We start from the raw sequence: 13,459 nt of genomic DNA, 5'->3' as shown, positions 1-13,459 counted from the left end.
CCATTAAAAATACTGGATGTCGTCACCATTTTATCCCCATTTACAAACCACACATATTGATGATGGTAAATACATCTATTTTTATTTGAGAAAAATATAAAAACGTTTATTTTGACGGTGCTTACTCTAAGGCGGCCATAGGAACAATAAGACAAACGCATGTAGCTAGCTAAGCAATCTGTTTTATTTTTCTTGAATAACGTGGTATTTGTTATTCCTTTTCTGTACATCGACAGTATAATGGTCTTGTATCTGTGTTAAACGATAGCAGGGAGTATAATAGAGGCAACGCCACTGATGTGAGAGTAATTTGACCAGATGGCCATGCAGTGTTAGCTCAATCCTGGGCAAAAGCTATTATTCAGAATGGTGATGGAGAAATCCACATAGGCCTACAATAATTCTAGGTTTCACTTGTAAAATCGAATTTCCTCCCCAAAACTGAAAGGAGTCTATGATGTAACAAAGTATATGACGTAATTTATTATTATTATTATGTTAGTGTGTTTCAAAGTTCTCCGTTCTGAAAGAATGAGACTTTGCCTCGGCTTCATCAAAAATGTAGATTTTTTGGTACTTAATGTGTATTTATTTAAAGAGCACATGAGATAAATAGGAGATTATATCATATCTATTTTTCTTTCAAAAGTATATCTATTTGTATTTATATTTTCTGAGAAATAGTTATTTATCATACGGGAAAATGGAGGAGAAACCAACTATGAGTGATATCGATTTGGACAAGATCCTTTCTACACCTCAAGAAGTACCACATTCCGTTGAGGTGGTACTGAGGAAATTGGAAATTGCTGAAATGGGTCGAGCTAAACGAGTGAGTCACATTCCAAAAATGGTTCCACTTGTAACTCCCATGCCCATATGAAATTATTGCTGTGAAGAATTGTCATAAAAAATATGTATTTAAGAAGCGCATATGAGCCCAGCGAGCATATTTGGTTCATTGGAAGTTGTGGTAACATATGGTTTTTACATTGGTTGTTGGAACGAAGCCATACGTTTCCTGACCAATAAAACTGAAGAACAGAACAGAAGTGAAAATTTCGCCTGTGCTGGGAAAGCTTATTTTTTAGGTTGCAGGGAGGTTCTGAGAACATTTCACTCTGGCTCCTTGAAAGTTTTACTGGGAGGTTTTATTAATGCTCTGAGAACAGAAATTACAGTGGGGCAAAAAAGTATTTAGTCAGCCACCAATTGTGCAAGTTCTCCCACTTAAAAAGATGAGAGGCCTGTAATTTTCATCATAGGTACACTTCAACTATGACATACAAAATTAGGGGGAAAAATCCAGAAAATCACATTGTAGGATTTTTAATGAATTTATTTGCAAATTATGGTGGAAAATAAGTATTTGGTCAATAACAAAAGTTTATCTCAATACTTTGTTATATACCCTTTGTTGGCAATGACAGAGGTCAAACATTTTCTGTAAGTCTTCACAAGGTTTTCACACACTGTTGCTGGTATTTTGGCCCATTCCTCCATGCAGATCTCCTCTAGAGCAGTGATGTTTTGGGGCTGTTGCTGGGCAACACGGACTTTCAACTCCCTCCAAAGATTTTCTATGGGGTTGAGATCTGGAGACTGGCTAGGCCACTCCAGGACCTTGAAATGCTTCTTACGAAACCACTCCTTCGTTGCCCGGGCGGTGTGTTTGGGATCATTGTCATGCTGAAAGACCCAGCCACGTTTCATCTTCAATGCCCTTGCTGATGGAAGGAGGTTTTCACTCAAAATCTCACGATACATCGCCCCATTCATTCTTTCCTTTACATCCTGGTCCCTTTGCAGAAAAACAGCCCCAAAGCATGATGTTTCCACCCCCATGCTTCACAGTAGGTAAGGTGTTCTTTGGATGCAACTCAGTATTCTTTGTCCTCCAAACACGACGAGTTGAGTTTTTACCAAAAAGTTATATTTTGGTTTCATCTGACCATATGACATTCTCCCAATCTTCTTCTGGATCATCCAAATGCTCTCTAGCAAACTTCAGACGGGCCTGGCCATGTACTGGCTTAAGCAGGGGGACACGTCTGGCACTGCAGGATTTGAGTCCCTGGCGGCGTAGTGTGTTACTGATGGTAGGCTTTGTTACTTTGGTCCCAGCTCTCTGCAGGTCATTCACTAGGTCCCCCCGTGTGGTTCTGTGATTTTTGCTCACCGTTCTTGTGATAATTTTGACCCCACGGGGTGAGATCTTGCGTGGAGCCCCAGATCGAGGATGATTATCAGTGGTCTTGTATGTCTTCCATTTCCTAATAGTTGCTCCCACAGTTGATTTCTTCAAACCAAGCTGCTTACCTATTGCAGATTCAGTCTTCTTGGCCTGGTGCAGGTCTACAATTTTGTTTCTGGTGTCCTTTGACAGCTCTTTGGTCTTGGCCATAGTGGAGTTTGGAGTGTGACTGTTTGAGGTTGTGGACAGGTGTCTTTTATACTGATAACAAGTTCAAACAGGTGCCATTAATACAGGTAACGAGTGGAGGACAGATGAGCCTCTTAAAGAAGAAGTTACAGGTCTGTGAGAGCCAGAAATCTTGCTTGTTTGTAGGTGACCAAATACTTATTTTCCACCATAATTTGCAAATAAATTCATTCAAAATCCTACAATGTGATTTTCTGGATTTTCTTTTCTAATTTTGTCTGTCATAGTTGACGTGTACCTATGATGAAAATTACAGGCCTCTCTCATATTTTTAAGTGGGAGAACTTGCACAATTGGTGGCTGACTAAATACTTTTTTGCCCCACTATGTTATTTGGAGGTTTTTGAATAACTTTGTTAAAACTTCCTGAATGTGTCATTAACAATTTTAATAACTCTGTTAGCTTATTTTGGCGTAACTTTTTGTTAAACTCCAAGCACATACGTAAAGTATGTTTTTTTGTTGTCAAATTCCTTAAATGTGCTGAGAATGTTCCAAAGCCAAGCAACTATCCTGCAACATTCCCAGTAAGTTGTGTGAAGGTTGTATGCAAAATAACCATAGGACAACCACGATCTCACCAAGCTCTAAGAAACATATGTGCTAGCTGGAATGAGATATGAGTATAGTTACCAATATCCCCTCACTACCTGTAGGTCATATGGCAGAGAAGCACTTTTTCATGATGCCACATGTTCTACTTCTTCATCTAATCACTTCATAGTAGTGTGGCATCCCTGTTTTTATGGCACAGGTGGTAGTGCACTCGCCCCACTGTAACCTCAGAGTCAGGTTCAAGTCTCTCTACTGCTGTTCCCCTTCCATCGTTACACAATAGTCTTTGTAGTAGTATTCCATGTAGGCCTATCCAGTATCTTCTAGCCTCATACAAACCATCCTGATAGAGATCAGGACAATTGCCTGTGTGTGTGAAGAAACACACACACAGGCACAGACACACGCTTACACATGCAGATGATAAGACACGCACTCAACACACACATGGATTTTGTATTGTAGATATGTGGTAGTAGAGTAGTGGCCTGAGGGAACACACTTAATGTGTTGTGAAAAGTGTTAATGTAATGTCGTGTAATATTTTAAATGATATATAACTGCCTTAATGTTGCTGGACCTCAGGAAGTGTAGCTGCAGCCAAGGCTGCTAGGAATCCTTAACAAATACAAATACCTACAGGACATGGCAGGGAGACTGCACGTGATCCTGAACAGTGTAAACAAGGCGCTGTGCCGCATGCGCTTGGCCTCGGCTGTAGAGGAGGAGGATGATGACCTGATAACACAATCACAGCATCTGGAGGAGAAGCGCAGGCGTGGCCAGCAGCTCGTCACTATCCAAGCATTCCTACAGTCCAGCCTGGACAAGGAAAATGAGCTCAGCGTGGTCCTCCAGTGGCTCAGAAACATGAGTGAGTGGCACAGTGCCATTAGCTGTTCAAAGTGCTTTAGAATTGGACCAAAGTGCTTCAGTAATTAATGCTCATACCATGGTTGTGATATCTGTTCTGTACAATCTATTTTTATACACTGCTTGCTCTTCAGGGGTTTAAGTCAGGATACTGTAAATTATGTTGTGACATTTGTTAGGGCTTTATTAATACAATTTTATTAATTGGTTGACTGCTGTAGACCAGGAGCTGGTGGAGGTGGAGGAGGATGAGGACTTCCGGGAGGTGGATGGTATCACTGAGGAATGGGTTGAGGAGATGCAAGACAAGATCCAGAGTTTCATGTCGGACATCCAAGCTTGCATTGTACGTCTTCACGAGCTTTGTGGATTCCTCTTTGAACTCGACACCAGGAAAACCAAAAAGAAAGAAGCAGAACATAAGAAGGGAGGTGTGTGGCACTGGTGGCTGGAGTCAAAAGTCGATGCCAGGACGATACTGAAGATCCAGGAGCTGCAGCCGCCCACAGTGGACCGCATGATGGCGGAGCCCAGCCTGGCCACCAAGTCTTCCACAGATCTGTCCTTCATGCTGGGCGACATCTCCAAGTCCATGTCCTGCAACAAGGCCATGAGCATGGCCTTTAAATTCATTCAGACGGGGCTCCACAACCTAAACGAGGCTTTGCAGGAGCGCACAGGCGAGGCCCACAAAGCCCAAGCCCAACTGGATGAGATGAAGGCTAATGACTGCCGTGCTAACCTGGCCCGTGCCAAAGCAGAGCTGGAAGGGGGCAAGACAAGGATCACCAAACTGGAGGGAGATAACTATAACCTTCAGGAGGAGATCGCAGCGCACAAGTTCCAGATCCACAAGCTGGAGGGGATGGTCAGGTCAGGTCAACAGGGTTCTGTGATTAAATTTATTGAGCCGGTGATGGAATTCCCCATGACTCAGAGCCAAACCCAGCCAGAGAGCACCTCGGTCCCATTCAATCCGAAATATCCCAGACGGCCCCCTCCATCTAAGAAGGAGCAGAAGCCAAAGATAGCCCCATCAGTGGTGGAATCACAGCTACCCAAGAGCCCACCCAAGACTGCGGCTTGGACGGAGCCAGAGTCCATTGAGGAGGAGTATGTCGAAGAGGAGATACCTCCCACACCTTCCCCTGTGTCTGAAGAGGAGATCAAGCCCGAGCCATCACCTGATGAATTGGACCTCTTTGAGGCCATGGAGAAGAACAGCACCAGCCTCTTGGATGGCTTCCAGTCATCTGTGTTCAACATAATTGAAAAGTCCCTCAGTGTTAAGGGTATAGGCCTAGAGGCAGACAAGGCCAACGATGCCATCAAACTCTACATCATCCTTCAGAAAACCATCCGAGACTCCTTCAACAACATCACCTCCAAACTCCATGGGAAATTTACAGACAGCATCCTGAGCATGCCGTTTGAGGAGGACACCACCAAGTCTCCAGGGGACATGCTCAAAGAGATCAACTCTATGTTCGTCAGCCATGATCAGAACATTGAGAGTTTGGGCGCCAATGATCACATGCTCATGAAAGAAGAAGACAAGAACGCCAAGTCTGCTTCCAAGACAGGACCCCACCAAGAATGCCGTCACTCTGTGTCTGAGGTCCTGATCCAGTTGAAGAACATCAACAACATGAGCAAGCAGCAGACCTGTAAGATGCGCCTGGCCCTGGAGAACCTCATAGACATGAACAACAAGTTGGATAATGAGCCCAAGACTGAGGAGGAACAGCCATCCACCAGCCATTTCTCCATCTCGTCCTCTGACAGCTTTGTAGAGGAAGAGGAGATCAGAGTCGAGAAGAAACGCCACCACCACATCGAGAAAACTGTCAAAGTACCGGTAGAGAAGCGAATCAATAGGAGACATACTCCACATCAGACAATGAGGAAAGTACTGAAACCCAGACTTATAGACACAGCCAACCAGGGGGACATGGAGCGGTATAAGATGGAGATTGAGGAGGAGGGGAGGAAGATAGAGAAAACGGTGATGGTGGGGGTGACCTACCAGGTGAACGTGGTGTCTCAGAGGACCAACCTGAATCTCCTGAGGCAGGCGGCGATCAGCGGGGAGATCTCCACTGAGCTGTACAGCATGGCCAAGGACCTCATCACACACATTCTGGGCATGGATGAGATGAGACTGGCCTGCCTGCTCCGCAAGTTCATGGCCTACAGATCAGTGCAGCAAGTCCGGTATGATAAGAATTTATGCTCATACTCTTTTTTGGTAAAATTGTTTTGTTCATATGATTCACGGGACCATTTATTGATCAGAACTTGTATTTTTGGAATACAACTTATTTTTTTACCTCTAATTTTTCTTGTCAGTTACAATCTGAATATGCAGTTGGTTGCTGCTCGGGAGCTAAAGGATGGACAGTCGGTAAAAGAAATATACTCCTTCCTGACGAAAATGGATGTGTACCAGAAACGGACGTTGCGTCGGTGGAGTGCTAAACAAGCTGCTATTGAACACAGCCGCAAGACCTGTCTTGCTCGCATGCTATATCTTTTCAGTGAGGTGAGGGAGAATAGTAGACACAAGCCTTAATTTGGTTGCTACATTCACTTTCATCCTACAGACATATGGCTTTTCATGGGGCTTTATCGTTGGTTATCTTTAATAATGTTGTGGTCATTTAAAATGTTAAAGCTGTTCAATGGAACATTTGAAACCCAATGGGGTCAGGGCCTTTCCTCAAACACATACATTTTAGAATGGTAATTTCCATGGAAAGCAAACTCTGTTGATCTATATCCGTTCTATGTGAAGCGATCCTGCTTCTGGCAGTAGTTAGTACAGTTTTCCAACTTTTGCTTTCTCCGTCTGGTACTTGCTGGGTATTTCAACAGAAAATATACAAGAGTAATGGCTGTTCAGAAGGTATTTCGCAGCGTATTGTTTGGACTGTACAACCATACTTCATATTATACTTTGAAATGTAGAAGGTTAGATTAGTAAACGCTGGTACAAAAGACTTACCGCACAGCACCTTTAAAATAAATCAACCACAATTCCTACAATTTCCTCAGATAAGACAAGACTACAACGTGCACCTGCTCACCCCGTTCCCGTGCTCCAGCCACTCCCGTCAACATCTGGCCATCAAGTCCCACAAGCTGACGTGGTCCCTGAACCCTGGTTGCCAGCTCCGCCACCTGCCCACTCCAGCCCAGACCCCCCACCTGGTGATGCCCGCCTCAGAGGCCGGACCCCTGAGCGGAGTCAGGTATGGGCAAGGCCATTAAGGTTAAGGGCATCATTACATGTTCCACAAAAAAATGTGATATAGCTGATCAAGTGTATTTGTGGTCTATGCTATGTGGGAAAAACATAACAAGCTCTGAAAACAAGGATAGCAGAACACAGGAGTAATATCAGGACTCGTCACAACATTAGCTCTGAGACACATTGGCATCGAACATGTTAAGACTCCTAGGAGGGGAGGAGATACTGATAATCTATCACTGAGAAGAGAATTGTGTTGGATTTACCGTTTGCGTACAATGTCTCCTAGATGTCTGAACCAAGAGTTTGATATCAGACCATTTGTTACCGGAATATGTCACTTTACTTTGATTTGTCTTGCCTTTCAGGTTATCCACTTGGTCATTTTGTAAATATATATTATGTTCTGGAACCATGACATGCACCCATCTCATTGTTATTTCATTATTAGAGATATACAAATGTGTTTTGCACCCACCGTGCGTCACATGGTCATGTGAGGTGAAATGTGTATATTTGGGGATGTGAACACTCAGTGTGTTTGACCTGACGAAGATCCGTTTTGGATGGAAACGTTGTCAATAAAGCGGTGAATTGGGAGCTTTAACAGTGTGCGGGCCTTCTTGTTCTATATAGGTACAGGGACCCCCACTGTCAACCCCCAGTATTGTGAACTCATTAAATGGCCTTTATGTTGCTGCAGTAAATTATTATTACGATAATGCAGTCATGTAACCATACTGCAATGTTCAGCCTCAGCTCTCCCTCCCCTTCCTAATTGGTACAGATACAGTAACTCAGTGCTTTGTCTCTCTCAGGGAGCTGTTGAGGGGTCAGCTACCCACACTGTGGCATTGTAATCTGACCATGAACAACATGCAGCTGGCCAGGAAGATGGCCTCTCCCCCCTGCAACCTCTCCTCCATCCCCCTGCTGATGCAGATGGACGTCAACCATAGCCGAGCCACTGCACTGCGCTCTGCACAGGGCAGGTAAGGCCTCACACACTGCATCAACTGGTATCAATGGATAGGAGCTTAGAGAGCAGCAATGTTTGGACAATTCAAGGCAAGATCTTAGTATTTTAGGATTATGTCCTTCCCCTGGTGAAAGGTATAGACTGCTTGTGATATTGAGTTTCAGTTCTAAATTCTCATTGGTTTGTGATGTGTGAACTGCAGTGGTGTAAAGTAATTAAGTAAAAATACTTTAAAGTACTACGTACTTAAAGTAGTTTTTCGGGGTATCTATACTTTACTCTATTTTTGACAACTTTTACTTCGCTACATTCCTAAAGAAAATAATGTACTTTTTACTCCATACATTTTGGAGTGTGCCACAGGCTATCTGTACATTAAAATAACAGAAAATGGTGCTGTTTGCTTAATATAAGGAATTTGAAAAATATTTCTACTTTTACTTTTGATACTTAAGTTTTATTTTAGCAATTACATTTACTTTTGATACGTATATAAACCAAATAATTTTAGACTTTTACTCAAGTAGTATTTTTCTGGGGGAATTTCACTTTTATTTGAGTCATTTTTCTATTAAGGTATTTTTAGTTTTCCTCAAGTATGACAATTGGGTACTTTTTTCCATCACTGGTGAACGGGATAAGCCACTGCACTTATTGAGTCCCAGAGAGGCAAATCGACCTCTGGGTTTTATTACAGGGATATTGGATGTTAAGAGAGCAGGGGCACAGGAAACTGACTTCTGTCATCTGTGTGTAGTGTACCCAGCACAAATGTCTAAAGACAAGCTAAACTAAAGTCTGAGTTATTGAGTGTGTTATCATCTCTTCTCTGTCTCAGGATGAGTGGGGGATAGCTGCATGCTTTCTAGAGGAGATATGTTGATGCATAGGGAGATGATCTACTGAAGGGATCCAGTCTGTCACTAATCTCGAACGCCAGCCAATAAAGAATACGTTCACTCCAGCCCCATGCTCCATGCCTCATTTACTCCCACACTGTAGTTTTCAGTGGCGTCACAGGACAGCTGAACAAGCACGTGTGCAAAAGGTACAGTTGTTGAGCTGTCAGGAAGAGGCATCCAGTGAATCCATTCACATAGCCACATCATTTTAAAAACCTTGTTGAGAGGGGTTTCCTCTCCCCTTCCATAAGACTTTCCCTCATTGTTTGCCTTGGTATCAGGACTGGACATGGGTTGATTCCTACAGTATGTTAATGCATGCAGAAGTATATTAGGGGTCTTTAACTGCTTCCTGAAAACCCTATTTGTTAGGTGCCTCTTAAGAAGAGGTAGGTGCACGAGTCAGGAGCAGGAGAGCAAGGAATTCCAGTTGGCACAGTCGTTTATTATAAATCCCAACCCACCAACAACAGGTGGGGAAAAGCACGAAACACACAGAGGAGAAACCTCTACTCCTAACACAGTACCAACGGTACAACAACTGTGAGGGAAAAAAACCCTGTGGCGCAAACACGCACCCCTAACAGAGCTAACACAGCAAAAATAATCCCGCACAAAGACTAGCAGGCAGCGGAGGTTAATAAACACACCGAAATTAACTAATCAGACACAGGTGATAACAACAACAGACAGACACAAACGAAAAGGAAAAATGGATCGGTGGCAGCTAGTAGGCCGGCAACGACAACCGCCAAGCACCGCCCAAACAGGGAGAGGAGCCACCTTCGGTGGAAGTCGTGACACTATTAGAAGTGTATCTGGCTTTCCAGAGCAGTTCTGAGAATTCACTTTTTTTCTGTTTGCGCACCAGCAGGTGAAGACCGCTTGTAGAGCAATTGTTGCAGCAGTAGCACAGTGACTACAAATAATAATTCACTCACAGTCGCACACAATATCCACCATATACCTTTGCACAACAAAAGGTGTATGTACACGCACACTATACATTTACATTTAAGTCATTTAGCAGACGCTCTTATCCAGAGCAACTTACAGTTAGTGCATTCATCTTAAGATAGCTAGGTGGGTCAACCATATATCACAGGCATAGAAAGTACACTTTTCCTCAATAACATAGCTATCAGTAGAGTCAGTAGAGTCAGACTCTGCTGTCCTAGCTTCATGGGGAAGCTGGTTCCACCATTGCGGTGCCAGGACAGAGAAAAGCTTGGACTGGGCTGAGTGGGAGCTGGCCTCCCGTAGGGGTGGGAGGGCCAAGAGATCTGAGGTGGCAGAACAGAGTGCTTGGGTTGGGGTGTAGGGTTTGAGCACAGCCTGAAGGTAGGGAGGGGTAGTTCCTCTTGCTGCTCCGTAGGTAAGCACCATGGTCTTGCAGTGGATGCAAGCTTCGAATGGAAGCCAGAGGAGTGTGCGGTGGAGTGGGGTGACATGAGAGAACTTGGGAAGGTTGAAAACCAGGTGGCTGCAGCATTCTGGATAAGTTGCAGGGGTTTAAGTGTCACACATGGGGACCCCTGCCAACAGCGAGTTGCAGTAGTCCAGACAGGAGAGGACAAGTGCCTGGATTAGGACCTGCAGAGTACAGAGGAGCCTCTTAAAGAAGAAGTTACAGGTCTGTGAGAGCCAGAAATATTGCTTGTTTGTAGGTGGCAAATACTTATTTTCCACCATAATTTGCAAATAAATTCATAAAAAATCCTGCAATGTGATTTTCTGGATTTTTTTTCTTCTCATTTTGTCTGTCATAGTTGAAGTGTACCTATGATGAAAATTACAGGCCTCTCTCATCTTTTTAAGTTGGAGAACTTGCACAATTGGTGGCTGACTAAATACTTTTTTGCCCTACTGTATGTGTGAGTGAGACCAGTTTACTCAATAGGCTGAGTGAATGAGTAGCGGATGTTGTCAACCTTTTTTTCAAAGTGGTTGACAAAGTCGTTCATAGAAAGGGAGAAGGGAGGGGGGCGCGGTGGAGGATTAGGAATGGAAGAGAAGATGGAAAAGAGTTTAGTTTCCTAGGGTTAGAGGCAGCTTGAAATTTAGAGTGGTCGAAAGTGGCTTTAGCAGCAGATACAGAGGAAGAGAAGGTAGAGAGGAGGGAGTGAAAGGATGATAGGACCTCCGGATGTTTAGTTTTCCTTCATTTTTGCTCAGCTGCCCACTTCAATTCAGCTTATAAAGGCTTCATAAAACCATATGCCATGCTTTATAAAGGGTTGATAAATGTGGCATAACTGTGTGACATAATCACCAATGTCAAATGTTACCTGAGCCACTATGTCGAATATGATATAAACGTGTGCTTTATAAAGGGCGACATATTGTGCTGAAGGAAGGATACACTCTAATGTGATGTCATGTTAGTCACATTACACCTAGTCTCATTCCCAGATACTTCTGCCCAAATGCGCGGTATTTCTGGTGGACCAATGCATAAAACTTGGCCCTCATTAGTTAGGGCTAGGCTTCAAATACAATTTTAAGAAGATCAGTTGTAGAAATGGGCAGGGTTTAGCAATAATTATGACTTTTTGACTGTGTTACGTAGTGACGATGACAAACATTCTACTCAGTAAGAATCCTATAGAATTCTATGGCACACCCACTAAGGCCGACTTTTAATGGTTGATATCCCAGGCTTATACTGTATGTTATGTGTGTGCAATAGCCTGGAGACAACGTTACACCAATAAATACTTATCTTGATGAAAGCCCCCAACCTAAAGAAATTGAAAAGGTCTTTCATCTGGAACTAAGTTACATGTTCCTCAGTACACAAACACACACGCAACAAAAACTATCCAGACCGCGTGGTACTGGGCCCAGTCAGGTCTTTGACACATTCACCTACTCCCCCTGCTGAAAGATCAGCCACAAAATGTTGGCACCATTGTAAAAGGTTGTAATGAAGCCCTGGTCTCCAGCATGGGAACAGAAGAGAAATACCTGGTGACTGCACCAGGTATTTCTCGTCTGTTCCCATGCTGGAGACCAGCAAGAGACCAGCAAGTCTCAGCTTGGACTACTCCAAATCATCTTGGTTCTGGCACACAGACACTAACACAAATGCAAGCTTTGCAGGTCCATTAACCCATTTAAATACCTATCACACCCTACAGTAAACTGGATCATGAGAAAACCTTCATAAATCATCAGAACTTCAATAACCTATTTATTGAAACTTTATGTAGTGTCCTGTAATACTTACTCTGAAGTGAGACACATTCAGTCATTCATAACACATCCACAAAGACTGTACTGCATGACACTACTTCATTTAAAGTCAGACCCCTTTGGTCATATATAACTTATACATAAATGCCTTGTATCATATGACGCTGTACTTACTATAAGGCCAGACACCTTTGGTCATTCATAGCACATACATAAAGGATTATGTAAACACTAATATATTAACACTTAGGGAATTATCACTAACAGCTAAAACAACTAAACATTAAAGACATGTTTAAACCATACAACAACCCTTTTATCTGTACATTTTTTCAACAAATACATGACGTTTCAAAAAGTCCAGCAATGAAATTGGTTCTTGCCTCTCTTCCTGCTGCAGGTACTGCATGTTGGTTCCACCCTTAAAAGTAACATCAAAGAAAGTTGTTACACCATCTGGATAAGGGAATTTCTGTACTGCACCAGAAACTCTAAATGGAAATATGGAAAACTCCATTCAATTCATAATATTATATTCCTCTTTCATTTACACATCTCATGATGTGACTATGAGACATGGTTGTATCTAGGGGCTTTGTATTTAGCTGAACCTGCTAGCTAGCGACATTTCATCTTCACACAATTGCTGTGAAGTCACCAAAATTATTTGAAATAATGATTGAGGTAACTACATTGTGTAATCTAACTCAACACTTACAGTTGAAGTCGGACGTTTACATACACTTAGTTTGGAGTCATTAAAACTCGTTTTTCAACCACTGCACAAATTTTTTGTTAACAAACTATAGTTTTGGCAAGTCGGTTTGTGAATGACACATGTCATTTTTCCAACAAATGTTTACAGACAGATTATTTCACTTGTGATTCACTGTATCACAATTCCAGTGGGTCAGAGGTTTACATACACTAAGTTGCCTGTGCCTTTAAACAGCTTGGAAAATTCCAGAAAATGATGTCATGGCTTTAGAAGCTTCTGATAGTCTATTGAAGGTGTGCCTGTGGATGTATTTTAAGGCCTACCTTCAAACTCAGTGCCTCTATGCTTGACATCATGGGAAAATCAAAAGAAATCAGCCAAGACCTCAGAAAAACAATTGTAGGCCTCCACAAGTCTGGTTCATCCTTGGGAGCAATTTCCAAACGCCTGAAGGTGCCATGGTCATCTGTACAAACAATAGTACGAAATTATAAACACCATGGGACCACGCAGCTGTCATACCGCTCAGGAAGGAGATGCATTC

General features: G+C 42.9%; 1 protein-coding gene across 2 annotated transcripts; it reads left to right on the top strand.

Moving 5' to 3' along the window:
• The first annotated feature begins 7 nt into the window (after positions 1 to 7).
• LOC109869398 (uncharacterized) lies at positions 8 to 9,065 on the top strand. 2 transcript variants are annotated; one of them, XM_020459518.2, is made up of 8 exons: positions 8 to 65; positions 685 to 832; positions 3,641 to 3,872; positions 4,093 to 6,085; positions 6,221 to 6,413; positions 6,926 to 7,122; positions 7,940 to 8,113; positions 8,939 to 9,065. In XM_020459518.2, the coding sequence occupies exons 2-8, from the start codon at positions 704 to 706 to the stop codon at positions 8,952 to 8,954; spliced, it is 2,934 nt and encodes a 977-aa protein (XP_020315107.1). In that variant the 5' UTR covers positions 8 to 65; positions 685 to 703; the 3' UTR covers positions 8,955 to 9,065. The 2 variants fall into 2 exon arrangements, with proteins under 2 accessions (XP_020315107.1, XP_031659878.1); XM_031804018.1 differs by having other exon boundaries at positions 4,093 to 6,413.
• Positions 9,066 to 13,459: the final 4,394 nt, after the last annotated feature.

The sequence above is a fragment of the Oncorhynchus kisutch genome, linkage group LG24 (genome assembly GCF_002021735.2).
Source record: "Oncorhynchus kisutch isolate 150728-3 linkage group LG24, Okis_V2, whole genome shotgun sequence".
Classification (NCBI taxonomy): Eukaryota; Metazoa; Chordata; class Actinopteri; order Salmoniformes; family Salmonidae; genus Oncorhynchus; species Oncorhynchus kisutch.
Note: the sequence above shows the minus strand (reverse complement) of the source record. Positions and strands in the feature narration are given on the sequence as shown.

Excerpts from the sequence above, each read along its gene's own strand:
- LOC109869398 (XM_031804018.1), top strand. The coding sequence starts at position 704 with ATGGAGGAGAAACCAACTATGAGTGATATCGATTTGGACAAGATCCTT. Across the intron at positions 833-3,640 it reads AAATGGGTCGAGCTAAACGA|GACATGGCAGGGAGACTGCA; the intron begins GTGAGTCACATT and ends AAATACCTACAG. Across the intron at positions 7,123-7,939 it reads GGACCCCTGAGCGGAGTCAG|GGAGCTGTTGAGGGGTCAGC; the intron begins GTATGGGCAAGG and ends TGTCTCTCTCAG.